Source organism: Genypterus blacodes, unplaced genomic scaffold (genome assembly GCF_046128005.1).
Source record: "Genypterus blacodes isolate CSIRO-AG114 ecotype Tasmania unplaced genomic scaffold, CSIRO-AGI_Gbla_v1 ptg000176l_1, whole genome shotgun sequence".
Classification (NCBI taxonomy): Eukaryota; Metazoa; Chordata; class Actinopteri; order Ophidiiformes; family Ophidiidae; genus Genypterus; species Genypterus blacodes.
Window position 1 is genome coordinate 347,733 of NW_027466977.1, and position 21,534 is coordinate 369,266.

At 46.3% G+C, this 21,534-nt stretch overlaps 2 protein-coding genes across 5 annotated transcripts in view; both read right to left on the reverse strand.

Moving 5' to 3' along the window:
• Window positions 1-249: 249 nt before the first annotated feature.
• On the reverse strand, window positions 250-8,039 carry tfcp2l1 (transcription factor CP2-like 1). 4 transcript variants are annotated; one of them, XM_076167827.1, is made up of 15 exons: window positions 7,872-8,039; window positions 6,928-7,076; window positions 5,384-5,457; window positions 3,652-3,757; window positions 3,390-3,496; window positions 3,133-3,285; window positions 2,917-3,027; window positions 2,324-2,424; window positions 1,997-2,048; window positions 1,776-1,869; window positions 1,375-1,465; window positions 1,176-1,258; window positions 770-912; window positions 631-682; window positions 250-379 (listed from the first exon to the last, which is right to left on the reverse strand). In XM_076167827.1, the coding sequence occupies exons 1-15, from the start codon at window positions 7,928-7,930 to the stop codon at window positions 342-344; spliced, it is 1,413 nt and encodes a 470-aa protein (XP_076023942.1). In that variant the 5' UTR covers window positions 7,931-8,039; the 3' UTR covers window positions 250-341. The 4 variants fall into 4 exon arrangements, with proteins under 4 accessions (XP_076023942.1, XP_076023941.1, XP_076023943.1 ...); XM_076167826.1 differs by having other exon boundaries at window positions 1,122-1,258; XM_076167828.1 differs by lacking the exons at window positions 5,384-5,457; window positions 7,872-8,039 and having other exon boundaries at window positions 1,122-1,258; window positions 3,652-5,300; window positions 6,928-6,944.
• A 985-nt stretch (window positions 8,040-9,024) lies between these two features.
• The window catches only part of clasp1a (cytoplasmic linker associated protein 1a), a 60,186-nt gene continuing 47,676 nt past the window's right edge, over window positions 9,025-21,534 (reverse strand). Inside the window, exons 25-40 of the mRNA XM_076167804.1 lie at window positions 20,663-20,907; window positions 20,505-20,568; window positions 20,327-20,329; window positions 20,074-20,237; window positions 19,901-19,979; window positions 19,663-19,806; window positions 17,360-17,509; window positions 17,127-17,233; window positions 15,997-16,122; window positions 15,512-15,659; window positions 14,503-14,749; window positions 12,973-13,163; window positions 12,743-12,871; window positions 12,450-12,656; window positions 11,849-11,965; window positions 9,025-11,284 (exon numbers count right to left, since the gene is read on the reverse strand). Coding sequence (XP_076023919.1) covers window positions 11,198-11,284; window positions 11,849-11,965; window positions 12,450-12,656; window positions 12,743-12,871; window positions 12,973-13,163; window positions 14,503-14,749; window positions 15,512-15,659; window positions 15,997-16,122; window positions 17,127-17,233; window positions 17,360-17,509; window positions 19,663-19,806; window positions 19,901-19,979; window positions 20,074-20,237; window positions 20,327-20,329; window positions 20,505-20,568; window positions 20,663-20,907 — 2,208 coding nt within the window. The 3' untranslated portion in view covers window positions 9,025-11,197. The remainder of the gene's footprint in view (window positions 11,285-11,848; window positions 11,966-12,449; window positions 12,657-12,742; window positions 12,872-12,972; window positions 13,164-14,502; window positions 14,750-15,511; window positions 15,660-15,996; window positions 16,123-17,126; window positions 17,234-17,359; window positions 17,510-19,662; window positions 19,807-19,900; window positions 19,980-20,073; window positions 20,238-20,326; window positions 20,330-20,504; window positions 20,569-20,662; window positions 20,908-21,534) is intronic.

Below are 21,534 nucleotides of genomic sequence, written 5' to 3' on the forward strand. Positions count from 1 at the left end.
TAAACCAACATAACAGAGTTTTGTTCATTTGTCTCTATTTGATTTATTATCAAACCTGCTAATTCATATGTTGATAGATATTAAAACTAGAATCTACACGTAGAACAGCAATACAGGCCAACAGAAGCAGTTTATGACTAATTACAAACCAAACTGAACATGAATCAGTCACTTAACAGAGATGTAAGTAAACTACATAATCAACTTTAAACTGAACATTTAACTGTACTGAAAGTCTTTGTTAAGTTTTTGAATTGTGAAGAATTATCACATTTATAATACATCATGATCTATAAACATTCTGTAGAACAGCAGATCCTGGATCCGACTGGGCCTTCAGGTCATTTCAGCACAACATGAAAGCCATCGCTACTCTCATCTGTGGAACATAAAGAAGAAGGGAACTATGAAGGAAAAGACTAATAGGAGAAGAATAATCAGGAGAGAGAGAGAGAGAGAGAGAGAGAGAGAGAGAGAGAGAGAGATTACCGTTTAAGGCCAACAGGTGGTCCCAAGTCCAGAGAGCAGAGTAGAGTGTGTGTATGTGTGTGTGTGTGTGGTTGTGTTCGCAAGTAATTAGTTCTTATGGTAGGCATCATCAGAGAGAGAGAGATTGAGAGATTGATTTACCCCTTATGGTGTTAATGGTGAAGCTTGTTTCTTCTGAGAAGTTCTTTACCATCTGAAACAAACAAATGACTTAATGAAGCTGTTTCTCTGAAGTTCAGTCTAGAGAGTGAGCAGCAGAGTGAGCAGCAGAGTGAGGTACCTCGTCACACACCAGGATGTGGATCCCGGTGGCTTTCTGCCTGTAGATCTGTGTGATCTGTTGTGAGCTGATGTTATACAACATGGCGATCTTCTCAGAGAGATCCAACAGCGTCAGTTCGTCCAGGTACAGGGCGTGATAGACTAGAGGGGAGAGAGAGAGAGAGACACGCTCACAGGTCAACCAGAGCAGCAGAGCACCGGGGAAAGATTGGACGACATGAATGAACTTTCTTATTTGTATACAAGTTCCTTATTATTATTTTTCTACTCCAAAAGGTTGTGTAGGTCTTTTCCTATAGAATCCCCCCTTTAGCACCTTGACTCTAAGACTCATAGATATGGTCGCTCACCTGTCTGTGATGAATGCAATGACTCTTTCAATACGTCTCGTTTTCTGCACTCACCATCGCCACCTCCTGGCTTGATGGGAGGTTGGTTTCTGGCCTGCTGCTGACACACGTAGATGGTGAGACGGGGTTGTATGTACCTGGAGAACAAGAGGTCAGGAGGTACTTACACAGAACACAGGAGTTGGTCTTGGAACTTCCATCTTTTTTTTTTATCTTCAATAGCATTGCATCAATCCTGGTTAAAGTCTCTCACCTTCCCTTCATGGTGTTGAAGAGGCGGATTCCATCTGCTGGACCGCAGATCTGAATCAGATCCTCCCTGCTCATCCTCAACAGATCAGCACCTGTAAGACGAAGCAGAATCTTTTAGTCTCCACATTGGGTCCAGTCTTCTTCCTGGCCTGTTCTACCTGCTGCTCTGATTGGTTCTGGTCATGGGTCAGACAACCACTGAGAGTCTTCACACTACGTTCACGTGTTTTGTCTTACGTACACCGGAAGTGATTCATTCTAATGGAGGAACTCTGACACACAGTAAAGGATAAGTTGGTAAGTTGAATACTGCCTAAACTACGGACCATCAACTCAACAGGAGGTTGAGCTCTGAGTGTATATTTGTACACCCTTAAAAGTGGGTTCAGATTGTTTTGTTACCTGAGAAGCTGGTGAAGAGCCTTGAATAAGGCGAGAACCTGTGCTGCTGCAGCCACTGCTGAGTGTCCTGTGGCGAGGACGACGGCAGAAGGTGCTACATGTCAAAAAGAGGAAGAGCCCTTGAAATGAGTTTAGCAGCACAGCATCTACTGTCTCCTATCAAAATGATGGCCTAAAAGGAGTAAGAGAGCACCGGCATTAACACTCTCTTCCTTACTTACATCAGAGCAGCCGGGTAGGACGAGCTCACCGGGTGGGGTTGGAGAGCAGTTGCTACAAAAACATGCACATGAGGAAGAAAGAACAACAATGGGGTGATTGGTTGAGTATTTAAGTTTTAAGTCCAAAATTTAAGTCTAAAATGTTTTTTTCCCCAAATCAAATTCAACCACTAGGGGACGCCACAGATATGTGATGTTCGTCTCATGAGTGTCATGAGGATTTCAACAAACCCCTCAATCACATCATGACTGAACTGTATGATGTCTCACAGTGAATCAGGACGGCTCGAGTCAAAATGGCGTCATTCTGCGTCAACGCCGACTCACCCATCTGTGAACGTGCAGGATGTCGGGGAGCTGTGGTAAACAGGTGACGGAGTGCTGCTGCTGCTGCTGTGGATATTCAGGGTGTCGGGCCAAGGGGGGCACTTCAGGGAGTGGGGGGGGAGAAGAGAGAGAATAAGATTGCGTACATGACTGTGTATATTGTGTTATGTTAGCACATCTGGTCAAAGCGATGTCCTATGACGTCACTGCAGTGTTCCTGTATCACCTGATAGGTAAACTAATTTCACTGTAATTTAACTTTTTCTTCTTCTCTGTCAACATCTATCTGTACAACACGTTTTCCTTTAGGTGAATAACAAACCAGGCACGTTGCTGACTTCCTGTGCCACAGGCCCAATGATTGACAGGCCTCAGCGCCAAAACAAACACACAGTGACCTACAGCTGCTGGTTTATAATTTACTGTACGCATGTGAGGAAAACAGGAGGAGGAACATATTCTGACTGGCAGGGACGTATGGAAATAAAGATTAAGGAACATTTGTTAAATATTTGTCCACACTCGCTCTGGAAACAGCAGACGAGGTCTCCATGAACATCACGTTAAACGTCCCGCTGCCCAGGATGTCTCACCTCTGTTAGTATGGTGGTGTCGTGGGACGGCTGGTACTTCTCTCTGTCTTGTAGGGGCTTCTTATCCATCTTTTCTCTGTCCGTCTTTAGTTTTCGATCTGCACCTTTTGGCTTTTAGAAACATTGAACAATAGCAATGAGAACTTCACCACAATCTGAGTCTGAGAACATGAGTGAGCAGCAGCGAAAGACCTCTGGAGGAACAGCCTGAAGTACCTTGAAGACTTTGATCTGGCAGCTGGATGAATGGACATGGTCCATGTATTCTCCACTTTCATTCAGGGTGAATGTGTCCACCTGGATACGAAACGGCACTCCTTTCTCCCCGCCGTGCTTCCTGGGAGTGAACTCAGTGCTGATGCAGTTGACCTGAAGACGAGATGATGACACAAGAACGAGAGTCGTTAGAAGTTTACGTCTCAGATTTTCCACACGTAAACGGACGAGACCCATATGCCAAATGATGTCCGTACCTGAATGAAAACAGAAGCATTTTTGAGAGGATCCCACAGGAACTCGATGGTGTTGAGCTGCAGAGAGTCAGTGCGAGGCTCAGCGACCCCGACTGACAGCGGGACATCTGCAAGGAACCAACGAGACCATCAGTCTATTTTGTTGGGAATGATGAGACATGGAATTGGGGAATCTTTGCTACATGTAGTGGTAACTTGGTGTCAACAACTGGGAATCTGAGGACAAAAACTAAAACTAAACCTAATGATCCTATGAACTCACCTATGTCCAGGATTCTGTCTCCAGGTCTGTTCCACTTCCATCCCTCCAGCTGCTGGTGTTCCATGTACTGCAGCCGACGGTCATGGAACACCACTCGCACAACGCTCTGTGTACAGGAGCAAACGGGCGTCAGGGTGAAGCACAGAGACTGGAATCAGGGCCGCTCGACACTCCCCAAACAGCTGAACTGTCGGGTAAAGTGCGAGAGCGCACCCCACATTTACACCTCAAAAGACAATGAGGCAGTTTGAAGACACCTCAGTGAATTTCATCTCCATTTCTGTCCGCCAGAGACACAGAGCATCCTCACATCTGCACAAGGAGGGCCTGCTACATCTGGACAACTGAAATGATGTTTCTCATAAATATAACCAAGTACAAACTCAGCTGTCCAAAGAAAGAAAGAGTACCAGTGGATTATTATCTGAAGCAAAGCCAGATAACTGATCTCTTCTCTTCACATCTCTGGTCAGGTGCGGGTCTGTTAATGGAGACCCTTTCTATTTAAGTAAATCATAAAATTAACAAGCAACATTCAGGCTGTTTATGGGGGAGCAGGCTCACGCATGAGCGACCGCCAGGACCAGAAACCATCCAGCATGTCATATGTTTGCTGAGATGCCACCTGTCCGTTTTTGTGTTTCTAGGCTGCGACACCAGCAGCTTGGTGACGAAGACACGCAAAGTGCCCACACAGGACTGTGCATCCTCTCCACGTTAGTATGTGAGCGCACTGGCAGCAGTCTTCACATAGAGCAGAGGCTCATTATGTGAAATTCTGCTTTCAAGATGCCTTCTCCTTATCTAGATGCTGCTGCCTTCATTGTCGTCAGTCCTTTAATGTCCTTCCTTCCTCCTTGTTCTGCTGATGGTCTTCATTTGTCATTCAAAAATAACCTATAGCTGCTTGTTTGCACAGGTTGTTGTTCCAGGTGTCCAAGTTGTGGTAACTCCCAGAGTAAGCAGAGCTGGGACAACTGAGATCACAGTGAGAGCCAGGCAACTACACGCCTGCTCAGACAGAGCAGATAACATCCCATCACAATGTCTCCTGAATGTTTCAAACTTGCATCGATGTGCCTTTTTTTATTGTTCAAACTTTTGGGGGTAAATCATAAAAGACAAGGTCAGTTGGTCCATGACTTGTGATTGCGTGATCACCTTTTTTTTTTGCATTGGTTGATGTATTTGGTTCATACGTGTTAGGGATCAATAAGAAAATGCTATCTAAGCCCATTCAGTTGATTAATCAATTTATCTAAATTGGGAAAAAAATTACTTTAGGAGCTTAAATGATCACGGCTCATATTATATTTCTTATGAATTACCCCCAAATGTATATGTATATTTTCCAAGCAACATTTAAGATGCACTGACAGTCTGATGCCTTTAAAGAGTAAATCTAGCAGCGCAGACAAGAGCAGAAAGGCATGTTGGGATGAACAAAAGATGGATGGAAGATATGTGTGTGTGTGTGTGTGTGTGTGTGTGTGTGTGGGGGGGTATGTGGTAGGAGTGTGTAGGTAGGCTGTCTTGTGTTTGTAAGGAGAGTGTGATATCTGGGACAGAGGAGAGTTAAGTTGGGTGATAGTACCAAGCTCTCCGAGGTCGGCACCCCACCCCTGAAGTGGAAGGGAGGGTTGAGAGACCTGCGACAAACCAGGAAATGGATACATACACATAAGAGGACAGGTGAATGTCAAAAAAAGACAGATAATAACCTTTGACCTACCTTTACATATTTGCTGCTTATATCTGTATACTCCACTAGTTTTCTGTTAAGCATACGGATTTCGTAGGACTGACCTACATTTTAAAACATTAAAAAAGACCCGATTAAAATTGAAAAAAGGGACATCAGTCAATCAGAGAAGAAGGGGAGTGGGGATAGAGATGGAATCAAATTAAAAACCTTTTTTGTTAGCCAAATGTCTTAGGCCAGCCACTACTAAACCTTAGATGTGTCTGTAATGGTCAGACAAGGAAATGTCAATAAAGTAGCTAAGGACGGACCTATAGAGACTAACTGCCTAAATTATAGACCATGTTGGTTTGAGCTCCTGATTACAGTGCATCATTGCCATGGCGATGAAATTGTTGACCAATAGTAAATAAGACTAAATTTTATATTTCTCCTACAGTCACTCCAAAGAAACTGCAGGATATCTGGCAGTACGAGTTCAAGGCATCTGGACTTAAGTTTGGTCATGAAGTCATGGAAGATGACTTCATGACCAAACACTGGTCGTTTAAGAGTGACACAGACAGATTTGAGGATGTAATGATCATCAATCTCCTGAACTACTAAAGTTACAAGTAACATATTTCATATGAACCCTCACATTTGGAACATTGTTGATTTTTAAATGCCAAACCGTGCCAGAAACGTGACTAATGACAAAGTTATGCTGCTATATGTTGGGATACTGGCCACAATCGACTCCTACTGCCAGATATCCAACGACCGGGATGACTGAGAACTTTCATAAGGAAAATACAGGAGAACTAAGCATGGTGAGTAAAGCAAAAACCTAAAAATTAAGAGATAAAAAAACATTCAGGTGGTTAAGAATAATGTAAAGAAGGCAGAAGTACAAATTGGAAAGAGGGAGAGAAAAAAGGAGTGGAAAAGTATCAAAGGATGAGAACAGACAATTACACATCCATGGAAGAGCTCATGTTGCCCTGAGAAGCCAGTTATCCAAGGAACACCACACACTGATGTTAATCTCTCTATAAAGGTGACCAGTATACTAAAATGACCGTTAATCATTATAATCTAAACCAAAAACTTTCTGAAATTCATGAAATTTTGTCAAATTGCTGGAGTATTCCTTTAAATTAACCTTAAGTAAGTGTTGAGTGTTTTTATAATGGGTGCAGCAGCAGGTCTTTAATGAGAGCTCGACTGATTTTCCACATCAAACTCAGTTCATTGGTTTATTGATGAGAACTATTTGGAACATTCAGACAGCTGTGTAGAGGCTTCTGTGGCTGTAGAGGGCGCTGTGGAAGTTGGGGACATTGAATTTGGAGTGGATTTTGTGTGGCATTCCGGTGCTTTAACAGGGAGTGACTCTTGTGATGTTGCGAGGGTCCGTTCCCCTGACTTTAGCATGCTGCTAAATATTGCTCCCCATGACCTGAATCTGATGTGTCAAATCTGTGGAATCCCCCTTTTGACCTGACCCTGTTCTTGGGGGCTAGCATGCAGCAAAATGAGCTCCAGTTCCATTGAATCAGTGTGTACAGGTAAGGAGCAGGAGTGCGAGCTACCTTGGTTGAGATACGTGAGCGTCTCCTCCTGCTGTTTGACAGCCGGTGAGGTGGCTGCACACAGAACGTACTGGAACGGGCTCCCTTTGCTGGCGCTTTCTGCCATGAGCCTCGCTTCTTCGTTTTTTAGGAAAGGAGCCAAAGCCTCTCTGAAGGAAAGAGACAAGGGGACAGTCAGCACCAAAGACAAGCCACGACCTGAGTGTCCTTCATTCTCTTGTATCTAATCATTCTATCATACGAGCAAAGGTTAGCGACAGCTGCTAATCTGTGACCGTTTGAGTAGAATTGTCCTTTAAGATCAATCACTCTAACCAACTGAAGTCCTCTCATTTGAAATATCTGGATTGAAACCTATAAAAATATTACAAAATATATATCAAATTCCAAATGACTGCAGTAAGCAACTAGAAGGCAGTCAGAGAGCACATACCTTTGCCAAGTCTGAGTTGCTGATTACAGCAAATGAAATTATGCACAGTAGACTAAGAAATTGAGCCGAAATTGTTGGTGGTGAAAAAAAATGTTTGGAAAAAAAATCCCAAATGGCATAAAATCTGGGCCCAGGTGGACGTGGCCAGTATGGATGGATGCAGGTCCACAAAGTATCCAAGGAAAACAGAACTGAGAATCTATGACTTCTGTTTCAGATAGTATACAAACCAAAATATAAAAAATGCCCACTATAGCGCCACCATCAGGCCAACCAGCACCAAAATGTAATAACATTTGGAGATATCCTGCTAACAGACAAACCATCAGACAAACACCACCAACAACCCAATCTGCTTTGGGAGCTATGAGTTCCCATTTTAAATCAGATTAAACTATACCAATGCTTCCACAAACATTTCCTGAAACTTGTGTTTTTAGAGTTCTGTTCCGTTCCTAAATCCACAAGTTTCTGGAACTTTCCCCCGCTCGTCAACATGGATGTGCTTTACCTAATGTAACTAGCAGAGTGCTGGTGGTAGGACTCAGGCTGTGAGTGGCTGAACAGCATATTTTCCAGCGTGCCGTCTTCTTGTGTCCAGGATCACAGGGAAAACGTGGAGACACGAGGAGCTCTGCGCCTGCTGGTCTCACTCCAGAGAGATCTGCTGCCAAAGCGGGCCGGCCTGCCCTTATATTCTCCCTGTGACGTCATCAGCACCTACGTTAGCATACCTTGGGTGACCTTTGAGAGGCAGGGGGAGCGGACGCACCGCCCTACTACCAACGTCCAGCTGGGCCCAGGCACTCAGAGCTGCCTCACTTGACTGGTGTTGACACTGCTAACAATATGACACTAAAGCTAGACTTGAAGCTCACTTAGTGTAATGATGTTTGGAGAGACGAGGCTGAAGACAAACACTAGAAGGGACAATGGGGAGGAGGAGGAGGAGGACGGAGACAGACGCTGTCCTATCATTGAATTCTAACAGTACTGATGGAAGAGAGGAGGAATAAATTGCTGCCCAAAGACACAGAAGAGCTACTATGGACTTAAGAAAAACTGATATTTCAAATACTACATAATAAATACATTTAAGAGCCGTCTCTCCGTTCTAGAACCAGTAAGGAGACTAATAGGAGCTTCTGTGGGTTTGTAAAAGAATAATTATTAACTTTTGCTTTCAATTCTCTATACAATTTTATCTAAAATGCACATCTAAATCCAGAAGAGAAAGTTATAAAAAGGCAGCGGGCAGATGGACGGACATCCTCAGGCTCTGGTCATCTCAAAGTCTGCTCAGGTTAATGTTTATACAGAGCAGCTAAGCACACCTCAGCATTCTCATGGGCTTGTAAATGAATGGACAGCTGGGCAACACCACTGCCCGCACCCCAAAGGAAAAACAAGGGGACAAAGTCAGGTTTGCATTTACAGTTTAAGTCTCTGCGAGTTTAGATTTTGTAGAATCAGGTCTTCTGGTAATTTGTATAATTCAAAAAAACAAAATCCATAATATTTGCACTTTTTTGGTGGAATTTCTTTGGATTCCTTGGCCCAATTATGCAGCATGATTCTTATTATAACAATAATAATAATTACAAAGTACACAATGACTTTAAACCTCAAGAGTTCAAGGAGCAAATTTCTGTGATCCAAACACCTTCATCACTTCTCATGTTTATTTCTAGAGCGTCGTTGCAAATCTGTCACAGGTGAATGTTAACAAAAGCTTTCTGTACAGTTTATCATGAAAAACTCAATAAAATAAGATCAAATAAAATATATAAATACAGGTCTAAACATTACATGATCAAACAAAACAAAAAGGGACAAAGTAGAGACGACGTGCACAGAGAACACTTTGATAGGGACCAGCATCGTGATGACATCATCAGAAGAAGAAGAAGTTTGCTACCAGTAGTTCAATCATTGGTAAATCTGTAGAGTTCAGCCATCAAACGGAAAATAATTACAGTGGAAGGAACATTTTCAGTACCAATACTTTGAAATTTGATAATATTATCTGATAAAGCAACTTACATCACATACTGTACTTATATACGTTCATCTTATTCCATAGACAGAGAGACAGCCCAGATTCCATTCTAGACTCCAGCGGCACTCGAACGATCCTAAACAGGACGCCGGGCATCCTTATCGGTCCTGGAGTCCAATCAGGAACACTTAAATTAATTTCATTCTTATAATTATAAATATTATTTTGCTAGAAGTGAGCAAAATTCCAAAAAACATAATTTGTAAATAGAACGTTGCCATTGTTCCGTTTCTTGCCGTACCAAATCATATCTGACAAATCGGAACAAAAGAGGGACAGAACTGACTTGAAGACAAATCTCACAGCAGGAATGCAACGTTTTTAAAGCTTTTTCAATCACATTGGATACTTAGTTAGGCTGTGAGGGAAAACCAAAGGGAGATGGTTTTGGTCAATAGGTGGCGCTCCGTCCTGTACCTTTTTGCATATGAGAACCCCCCCTTCCTCTGCTGAAACGTTTAAATCAGAGATGAGTGAAGTTTACCATGTTACAAGTGCACTTTAACAGCCAAAACCCCCGGGCCCAACACAACAGCACAGAGTTGAGGCGTGCTGCGTCTATCACATGCATTACAGCTATCTGCTAACGTGCAAAAGAGTGAGAGAGTCCACCTGATCACTTTTTCTCGACATTAGGTAAAATTTGCGAAGCGAGAGGTCAAAAAGTGTATGTACAAAAAAACACCATGACGTGTGGGTTGAGGGTTATTGCAGAAGCTGTGGTTAATTGAAGGAGGATTCCAAACTAATACTGCGTTTTTTGCGGGAACGCCGCCAGTGCTGCGCGCGTTCCTCCTTAAAACTCCCGACATGGATTCACATTTTGAGAGTCCAGAGTTGCAGTGCTGTACAGTTCGTCCGCCCGTTTGCTCCCCGCAGTCCCGGTCAGGAAACAGGAGTGTGTGAGTAAGTGAGTAAGGCCTGGTGACGTCTCCAAGCGCTGGTCTCTCTTCCCGACGCCGCACGTGGGAGAGGGAGGGGGTGTAGGGAACGCCGGAAGTATTTACACAGGGAAGGACTTCCTCTTCGTACAAAGTCACCGAAAATACAGGCAACGCAATAAAACCAGAGGGTCGAGCCTCCACGCGTTTACAAAGGGGTTAAGACGATTTCATCCTCACTTCTGCACCTCAACGGAGACATCGCGGAATTCCAGGATTGTCGATTTTGCTGCGGAAAGGCTCTTTAGCAACGAGTTCCCATGTTGAATCAAATGAAACGGAGATAATCTTAATTTACAACCTTTCAACATTCATCCACAAACTTAGCATTTTGCCATTGTGTTGTTGTTGTTGTTGTTGTTTTCTTCATTTTACATTGATTTCCAATATTTGGTTTTGATCCCCAAACCCCATGAACATCACTGGGCCAGCCAAATGACACCTCAACCCCAACTGTCCTCGCTTTGACCCAAACTCATTTACAATGCAAATTTCAGGGCTTTGTGTGTGTGTGTGTGTGTGTGGATTCTAAGTCAAGGTGCAGAGGACGACGAGAGAGAACAATGTAAAGTACCGATCGTGTACGAAGGCGTCGACGCCACCGCCTCCTTTCACAGGCTAAAACCAAACCACGCTTACAATCAGAGGTTTGTTTGTGGAGCAAAAGGGCGCAGAGGAGGAGGAAGAGGACAAAAGCGCGGCCGCGGACGAGGGTTGCTTGGAAACGGCGGGATAAGCGCGGCGGAGCTACGACGAGGGCGAGAGGAGGAGAGAAGCTAAGAGACGGAGGGCGGATGAGTCAACGTGCGGAGGCTTCGGAGCGAAGACGTCCGTCCATTAACTGTGAGAGGAGACGTCTGAGGAGCTGCTGCTGTTGCTGTTTGTCGTCTGGGCCCGTTTGATGTACAGATTCAATAACTTCATCTGCAAACAAACGCAGAGGAGAAGCATTAACATTCACAAGCACAGTAAACAAACACCAGGAAATCTCTCCACACACAGGAAACATTAACAAATCTTCTTCATGAAGTCTTCCTTAGTGGTTATGTAAGAGACTTTTGACCTGCCAGAAAAACAGGTGGCTGGAGTGTGTGTGTGTGTGTGTGTGTGTGTGTGTGTGTGTGGAGAGCTCAGTCCATTCAGGTGGATGCCGCCCTTGGACCTCTGTCCTTATGCAACCCAAGGCCACAGGCTGTAGTAATATGAGGGCAGACACCTTACAACTGCAAAACTGGCTGAAACCGGCTGGGAAATGACAACAAGAAAAGGTGATAAGGTCCTGCATCTCCGAGAGTGTGTGTGTTCGTGTGCACGTGTGTGTGTGTGTAGTCACATTTTACAGCTTCAACATTGCATCCGTCATTTGGATGAACTCAGTTTAGTAAACTAAACCCTTCAATGATCCTGCATTGCTCGGTGTGTGTGTGTGTGTGTGTGTGTGTGTGTGTGTGTGTGTGTGTGTGAGATCCCTGCCAGTGTGGCTGGTACCTTGCTGCCGGTGAGCTGTGCCAGGTGTGGTTTGAGGTCCTCGCCAATCACAGAGTAGATAGCCACCAGACAGAACACGCTGGCCTTGCGAACGCTGCTCTCTGTGTTGTCGTAGCCCTGGAGAGGAAGGTAGTGACACACACACACACACACACACACACACACACACACACAGTCAGTGGATACCAGAGGTGACAGAGGACAAGCAAACATTTCAAGGTACAAATAAGGTAAATGTTCCCTCTGTCCAAATATGAACATTGTCCAAATAAGCCTTTTGGATTCTGACGGGGACTTTTCTGCTGCGCCTGTTCCCAGAATTCCCTCCTCTAACATGAAAAACTGATCCAACACCAACATTTGGAAGGATTCAGTGCAATTTTCCCTCCACAATTAATATCATAATATAATATTCTTTCCTTTATTTGTAATATGTTGCAAATCTAAATAAGAACTATTTGTTTTTTTACTCAGAAATTAAATTAACAGTAAAAGAAACCAAAGCACTTCCCAAGTTCTCTTCTCAAATGTTAGTCCTTGGTTTTCCACATTCTCCATTCCTAAGTTCCCTATCCTACATGTGCTGCAGTGAGCCTCAGACCTGCAGGAGTCCTGGTATGATGTCGGGCAGCAGCTGGATCAGAGAGTCCTTGGCGATGCGTTCGATGACCTTGGTTTGCATTTTGATGGCGGCCAGGTTGATGGGGTAGTCGGCCGTTTGCACGATGGGGCACAGGACTTTGATGCACTGCTCCGGGTGGATGGAGCCGGCCAGGGTGGCCGCCGCCTCCTCGGCCGCACGCACAACCTACACGCAGACACACACATCATCATCATCATCATCATCCCTTTGAGGTGTTTCTGAGTGTGCAGCAGTCATTGTTGATCACGCACCTCTTTGTGAGAGTCTTTGTGAGCCTCCAGCGTCTTCATGATGGTGAGCTCGGCGTAGTTTTTGAACCGGGCCGGCTGGTTCCTCAGAATCTCTTTGAGCACACGCAGAGCCATGGCCCGGATAGTGTGCTGGGAACAGGAACAAGGGGAAGTACAAATGTTTAGTAAACAGGTTTGGTGTGGCTCAGTAGGAATCAGTGCTGCAGAGACAGAGACTCAGAGGGACGTACGTCTTTATCGCTCAGCGTCTCCAGGAGGAGGAGGAGGATGGTCTTAAAGTGTTCGTCCCACACGGCCGTGCTGTCTTCCCGTGTGATCTTCAGCAGCTCCACCAGGGCGCCCTTGCGTTCCTCTGAGCGCTCGTTGTGGTTGGACAGTTCCTTCAGCAGGTCCGCCACCAGGTCGGAGTGGTCCTGTCCGACTGAGCGGAAGAGGCAGGAAGTGAGGTCGGGACACAACGCAGCTACAGACAAATAAATATTTACAAGAGCTGTCATATTTCAGATTGATTCATTCCTTTGGACAGTCGCTTCTTTTTTAACCGTCTCATGTCAACACGTGCAGATACAAACATGTCAAAACCTGTGAGCCTGTGTGTGTGTGTGTGTGTGTGACTGTGTGTGTGTGTGTGTGTGTGTGTGTGTGTGTGTGTGTGTGTGCGTGACTGTGTGACTGTGACTGTGTGTGTGTGTGTGTGTGTGTGTGTGTGTGTGTGTGCGTGCGTGTGTGTGTGTGTGTGTTCCTCTCAGTCCTCCAGGTCATCCATGTCTGTAAGGGTTAAATGCCAAAGTTTGATTGAAAATCTTCATCCAAACCTTGTTCAAATGCCAATAACAGCATTTATACAGTTAATATACCAGAGCATAGATCTGTGTGTAAGTTTACTGAAACACTGAATCAATCCCCAAACACACAGGTGAGATGTGAAACACCAAAGAAAGCACGAGAGGCAGGAGAGCGACAACAGAAGAGAATGAAAACATGGAGATGGGAGTTCAGGATGCAGAGTGAGCAGAATGCAAACATGGACGATTAAGGTGACGGGAGAGAAGGATCAGTCAGTAAATCTGTCAGAGGCTCAGTCAGTAAGTGGGCAAAGGCGGAAAGCGTCTTTACCAGGAGCAAAGACTTTGGGCAGCGTCAGCTTGTTCTCGCCACTTTCCTGACGTCGGCCTGTTGAGGAGGAGGAGGCGAGGGGATGAGAGTGGAGAGATGGGGAGGAAGAGGAGGAAGAGGAGGGGAGAGGACGACAAGGATGTGGACAGCAGAGGATGTGATGACAACACACGACAGGCGGGCTCCTGGGTTGAGTCTTACAACCAATGAGCCGTAACAACATTTACAACTGACATCCTGTTTCCTGTAACCCTAACGTTTGTAAAAGGTGACATCACACAATGAGGCAACGGCGGACAACAGATCTGCTTTGGTGCGGTGATAAGGGGGACAGGGCAACAATACGTTGTCATGACGGCAGGACACAAAGAGCTCGTCAATGGATCCAAGATAACAAACACGGTAACTTTAAAGAGCTTTATTATTAAGATGGAACCTAAACTTTACTGAGCTCGCCGGTGGACCAAAGTCTGGGTTGTCCACTTTACTACTGTGGATACCATTCTATACAATCTAACTTAACGCCCATGCTGTAAATCCTTAACACTACCTTAAAGAGGGAGGATCACGTTCAGTCTTAACTTGCTGGTCATCGTTCTAATTATAGTATTGGACCTTTTCCCTTCTCCTGTCGTTAAACTCACAGTCACGGAACTGCTCCACGTCGTCGTCGAACACCGCCTCCTTCAGAGCGCTCTTGTCGTAGGTGCAGATGGATTCTCCAAAGCCGTAGGGGGCGAACTCCCGACCCCGCGGCCCTGAGAAGGAGCGCGGGGACGGGGTGTTCAGCAGCGAGGTCTTGTTGTCCAGGGCGGTGCGGCCCCCTTCCACCGTGTCCAGGCCCAGGCGAGGATCAGAGCAAGGGGAAGACGCGACACCTTCTCTTCCTGCCTGAAGAACAGAGAAGGCAGGTAGGATAAGGGTTTGAGGTGGATCTAGATTAGAGTTTTAAGGGCTTCACATTTTTAATATCACTTTAAGGCCATAGACAACCATGCAGACTGTTTGTCCCTGTGTTAACACCTGGTTACCACTAGATGGCATCAGAGACAAAGGACCGGAACACTCACTACCACTGTGAATGTGTTTCCAGAGCTCGATCCAGAACAGCTGCAACATTGTCGAGGTCTCAGAGACGTCATTAAAGTTAGGATGGGGAGGTTTCCAAGGTCAAGGGGTCAGATAATGTATGAAATGCAGAAGTGCAGGCTTGATATGGCCGATTAGAGGGACCATGATTGATCACAGAGGCTGCACACTGAACGCATGTGGACAGGATCCATTTTACTGCCTTTTGTTAAAAAAACAAAATGCTGTAATGACGTCCGTACAGAAGAATTTGGTTCATTTCTTTGCTTGAATATCAGGACTGTACTCCTGTTTCTGTTTTCCAGTGAGGCCTCCCTGTAGCTTGTGTACCTCTGACCCCCTCCCCTCCCTCCCCTCCCATGACCCGTCTGCCTGTAACAATATGTTTGTCTCTGGTTAATGTAATGGGCAGACTTTGTGCTCCATTGATACGGCCGGGGATTGTGATGATGGCAGACTTTCAGTTAAACACAACTCCATCCTCCTCACGTTGCCGACTGAGCCTGAGGCCTTATATGAACAGGGTTCAACGACCCCTGGCCTCTCTCATCAAACGTGACTTACTGCGTCGTCCCTCTTGCCCTCTCGTCTGATTGGCTCGTTCAGGTCCTCCTGGCTCCGGTAGCTGAAGCTCTGGATGGCCTCTGTGACGCCGCGCAGCGAGCTGTAGATCTCCTCCGAGTTCATGTTCTCCGTATCGTACTCCATCATGCTGTCACACACCGAGAGAGACAACACACAGGGAGGAGACACACACACACACACACAGGGGGTCGCAGGTTATGAGGCGTGGTTCTGATGAAGATACACAAGCAGAGCAGAAGGCTGTAACATTCAAATCCAACCAGATTACAATTTAGAAAGCAAAGGGGTTTAAGGATTAAGGTGTAAGTGTAACACACACACACACACACACATCACAGCATTACTCATGCGTTATGATCAGAGAAGATGAAGTAAGGCTAGAAGAGGGGAAGGAGAATTTGGATAAGAATAACAGGCAAATGTCTGGCTTCCTTAAGCTCCTGTGTCTGGAGCTTCCTCATTACCTGGGCGAGTACGCTCGGCGCAGGACCCTTAGGGAGGGGGCAGCAGGGGTGGAGTGAGGTGGAGGAGGAGGAGGAGGAGCAGGGGTTTGCTTCGACAGCCCGTCCACACCCCAACCCCATAACCGACTGTTGCCACAGTGCAGCAGGGAGGGAGGGAGGGACGGACAGACGGAAGTGAGAGGATGAGGCAAGGTGGGAGGATGTCAACAACACGGGGAGACCACAGACAGGAAGGACAGGAAGGACAGGAGGACAGGGAGGGGAGAAGACAAGTGCAGGAGGAAAAGGGAGAAAAGAGACAAAAAGAAAGCAGTCTGAGAGTGAAGGTTAGGGGGAAAGTGTTAATAAGAGGAAACATTAGAAGGTAAGAGAATCCACAGCAGAGCTCATGTGAAAGGAGTGAGTGTGTGTGTGTGTGTGTGTGTGCTTCAGGCCCAATTATGGTAATCAGCACTTTCACTGCCACATCTCCTCGCTGTGTTTGAGCTCAACATGCTTCATGAACACGGAGCTGAAGCTGCTCATTAAACAGTAAAACATAAACCGTCTATTCTACTGTTGCCATAGAGACGCACGTTTAATCCCTGCGGCCGCATGTCTGGATCGGTCATGCGTGTGTTGAACACGAATCAAACCGTGAGCGCTGGAGGGTCGGGAGGCTGCGGGTTTACAGTCCAACGTGCCGGCTGATCTCAGTGACCAGCGAGGCCTCAAGCGGAGGGAGGCGGAGTTAATCTTTGAGCTCAGATGACCGGGGCCTCAGCTGGATTGTAAACGTGGAGCCTCTCAGCGCCCGGGGGAACCAGCTTACTACACAGCCGGGGAAGGTTTTCACCCTTGATGCTGTACTTGGAACTCCTACTGGTTAGCTGGAGTGCGTACACAAAGGGGAATAGGAAGTGGGCGGGGAGGGACAGCACCTACATAGGCTTCAGTCGGATCCATTTGTCTTCCGGTGATTCATTGCGCTGAGCTCTTAGATGAGCAGCTCACTCACCATCATCATCATCCAACCGGTCAGGCTGTGACTGACAGTGAGCTCAGGGTGTGTGTGTGTGTGTGTTAGGTCGAAAACATCCCTCAGGTTAGATCACAGACTGAGCTGAGCTGTAGAGGAAGGGTTGGGTTACCTTGGAGACAGTCCTCCATGGGAACAGTTTGTCGGAGAGGTGAGGGGGCTCGTCCTGCTCGGTGTGTGGCGCGTTGGTGTCCGACCAATGGTGTTGCTTGGAGACCCCTGGAGAGCAAGGAAACAGTGAAGTCATGATTTGATTCAAAATGTCACCAACAGGTCCCCAAAAGGCCTGGAGGAGGTTGCCGATCTCTGTGGTCGCTGCTGGGAGACGGTTTCCCTTCTACTCACCACATTGCTACTGGTGTTGCTGGAGTTCTTCAGGTGGTTGTGCAGCAGTTTGGTGGCTCCGTCCTGGAAGGTCTTGGGCAGAGCTCCCAGCAGCATGGTGAACTCAGGAGTGTTGAGTTCAAACAAGGAGATCAGCACCACCTGGGCCGCCTGGAGGCACAGCAGCAGGACAGGTTAGGAGGGAGGACACAGCAGAGGAACAACCAGAGGACGGTAAAGCTAAGATGGTTTCCTTGGTTCCAGCAGTACTTTGACCGATAAGTCACTTCAAATATGAACAAAAGAGACAGATTGTTTTAATAAAAGTGTGAAACAGGCCTACAGTTATGACTCAACTGGTTTGAGGCCGTGGACCCATGATGAAAAACACTTAGAATGCTGGGAAATGTGGTTGGGGTAAAATATAACAGTCAAAATATTTCTGAACCATGGCAACCGCCTTCTGCGCTCCACACTGCACTTTGTGACGGATGTGAGCGCGGCAGACGACCGACATTCCCCTGTAGGAAGACACTATGAGGGGGCAAACAAAGGGTTAAGTGTCGAAAGATGCAGTCAGTGAGAGATCATCGCTATTCAGCAGCAACACAGCTACACTGGAGCTGCAACGTGCAAGTGAGCAGAGGTCAAACTGTGAAGGAGGCCAGAGGAGCGGTGTGTGTTTGTTACTGTGTGTGACAGGAGAGTAGGGACACCAACACACAAGTGTGTTAGAGTGACAGGGGCTTCTAATATTACAAAGCCATCATGTGGGTCAACGGGAGGACAAACACCATGAAGACACACAAACACCTCTGATAGCTACAAGGACCTCTCTGTGCTAATGGCAACAAAAAGTAAACATAATGAGCTTCAAAGACCTAGGATTGTTACAGGTGTACCTTAAACTGAGTCTGAGCAAAGTTACATCGAATTAAAATCATTAATATTCTACATTACTAAGCCTAACTACTTCCAGAACTTGTTGTGATTACATTGTAGTATTTATTAATCTGGTAATTGTAGGAATATAAAATGTTACGGACGTGCAGGAGGAAGAGAAGTTGTTAATTTGAGTCAAACAGGAAATGAGGGTGTTAGATAGAAACACAGCATTCATGCCACTGAGCCGTCCTGAGCGCCGACGTCGGCTTACAGGTTCATTCATCAAAGCAAAACAAGCCTCCTCCTCCTCATGTGGTCTGGAGGAACTCTGTGGTTAGGCTGAGTCGTTCCTGACCAGGTGCAAACCCAAGCTTCGTCTATTTTGGTGAGTGATCACTTTGCAAGCACAAGACTGATACGGATGTTGTTACAGCAGACGGGCTACAGAGTGACGCCAGGCCGGGGGTGCTGGCAGTCCGGAGGGAGGGAGGGGGGGGGGAGTTAGGATCTGAGCAGGCAGGGCGTTTGCGTGCTTTGCGGTGAGGTGAGGTGATCCATCAGGCGCTACCTGTTTACACCTTTCTCCCTGGTTGCCCTCTGTGGCCAGTAGGGCTGCGGCGCTGGACCTGCCAGCTAGCTCCTCGCTCAACCAATTATGAAGGGTCTGGGGCACAGTGGCAGGGCAGAAGGGGCGTTACAGCATGACACACATCCCGCACCAACCTTTCATAACAACCCGGCACAAACCAAGGTGACGCGTCTCAGTCTTTCCACAAAAAAAGGAAAGAAGTGATCTCATGACGACAAACCGCTCCGGCTCTGAGGTTCAGGCTCAGATTTGAAACTAAGTGAAGATGTCATTTGGAGGAACAGCAGTGGAAAAACAAACAAAGCGGCACAGAGGGGGGGGGGGGACACACACACACACGATGTGCAGCAGACAGGGGGCAAGATAATGTGGCAGTGACCCAAGGCCGTCCAGAGCGGAGAGGGCCAACTATCAAACGTTTACAACTGCCGCTAAGCAAACAGCACGGCCTGCAGAGACCAGGGGGAAGAGGGAGAGAGACCCCCACTGATCTGCTCTGTTGTTACTAATGCACTTTACTTTATGTATCCTATCACACTGATGAAGTCATTGTGCACTTAGGTTTGCAATACGAATTCAGTGCTGCATTATTATGATAAATGTAGTTTATAGCACAGAGGGGGGAAAGAATCTCAGGAGTAAAACCTTCTGTTATTCAATGTAGAGGTGATTTGTGAGCTTTACATTCTTTTAATAGGTTAAAAAAAAGTCCAGAACGTCACATTTTGATAAATCATCAAAGCATCAAAGCTGTAAAGCGACTTTGACAAAGAGTTCTGTTATAAATAGTGACTTAGATCCTTAAAGTATGAGTCCTAGATCAGATCTGGACTCAGACAGATGTCCTTACCTTCCTGACATCAGAGCTTTTGGGTTCAGTGGTCCAGGTGATAATACGGGACACAGCCAGGCGGGTCTCGCTGGAGTTGACAAAGTCCGTCGGGTCCATTTGCCGAGCCAGAGTCTCGATGTACTTCAGAATCGCCACCTTCACCTAAGACAAAGACCAGGAGGTCCACAGTTACACTGAGCAGCAGCAGAGGAGGTTTCAATAGAGTGAGAGGCCACAACAACAAACCAAACTATACCTTTAGGTTTGGTGTCTGAGTCTGATCCACGATAAACCTCATCAGAATGTTGAACTGTTGGTCAAATGGGAAGGAATCCCTTAAAGAGACAAAGGAAAGAGACAGAAGGTTCAGATCGAGCTACAGGTCCTATCCTGGAACGTTATCGAATGTGGTATCTCAGTTTCTGGTACCTTGTGATGTCCAGGGCTTTCTGCACTTTGGCCTGGACGGAGCCCAGCAGGTCTGCGCCCATCTTCTTCAGCAGCTGGGTGAGCAGCACAAAGAGCCAGTCCTGCAGGTCCTCCCTGTGCACCGTGACAAAGTCCACCAGCGTCTCCAGAAACATGCTGAACACCTGAGAACACGCGGACAGGGCAGAGATCCATTATTTGAAATTCACGGCGCTCCAACAGAACAAAGACTTGATACTTAAATCACACTTACTCTCTGTTGTTAAATCCACACCAAGGCAGACCATGCAACAAGAGACACTCCATTAGTTTCACATAAATCACAGTAGAATCTAGTTTGAGTAGGCGCTGTTATTCAGAGCTGTATTCTGGACACCATGCTGCTACACTAAAGCCACACACTGGTATGCAGGAACACTGATCTGTGTTACCTTGCTGTGGGGATCTGCAAACATCCTGGTAAAGATCTCACAAAGTCTCTTGAGCTCCACTCGGCTGCATGAATGAAAGGAGAGCAAACAAGCCGTGTTACACATTGAAAACCCTCAAACGTGTCTGAAGAGCACGCAGGCTAAGACCCGAGTCCTACCTCAGTATTCTTTGGCTCTTGAGGAGGTTCTGTAAGCCCATTAGGCCCTCCTTCCTTTCGGACCAGTTGGAGCTGGCGCAGTGGTTCAGGACCTCGGCCACGTCCTCCGTCTGGCGCAGGTAGTGCGGGATGCCTCCGTTCCTGGAGCTGTACGAGCGCTCTGAGCAGGCGCTGGACGCGTCGCTGTTGGCGTCGTCGTCGGAGTAAATCCCCGGTGATTCGTACCTCCGCCGCAAAGGCTTCCTCTGCAAGAGAGAGGACACCGTGAAGGGAGCGTAGGTGATCAGCACCTTTGATATGAGCGCTCCGTTTGGATCAGGAGGCCAGGCTCAAGACTTTATTGTTGTTTGTCTTCTTTTGTTCTGTGGATCTTCACAGTTTGGTGTGACCGTGCAGACACACAGTTTAAGTGATACCTGGCAATTTTAGGTGCAAACTAAAGTGACACGTTTATTTTTTGGAAGTTGAAACATTCTGAAGGAGAGCTTCTACCTTTACTTTCCTAGTCCGTAAGCCTTTGCATGGAGCTCTGTGCTAAACACATTGAGAAGTTACTGTACATGAAGTTCTAACAGAGTGTGAGCTGAGAGACACGCATGTGTACATGCACAGGGATGATTTGGTACCCTAAAAAAGGCGTTTGACATGGTGTTAATGTCATTATAATATAATGCAGTTCCATCTTTTATTGTGGTGCTGATGGATATATGGATCCATGAGGGTCCATTCAGAAGCCTACAGACCAGGAGAGCAAACAGAATGCTGCAACTTACAAAAACATTGTCAACAAACTAGAAAATTTGTACACTTTGTAAAATCCCCAGAGTATCACTTTATGAAAATTGCACAAAAATTTAAACTGAACAAAAATT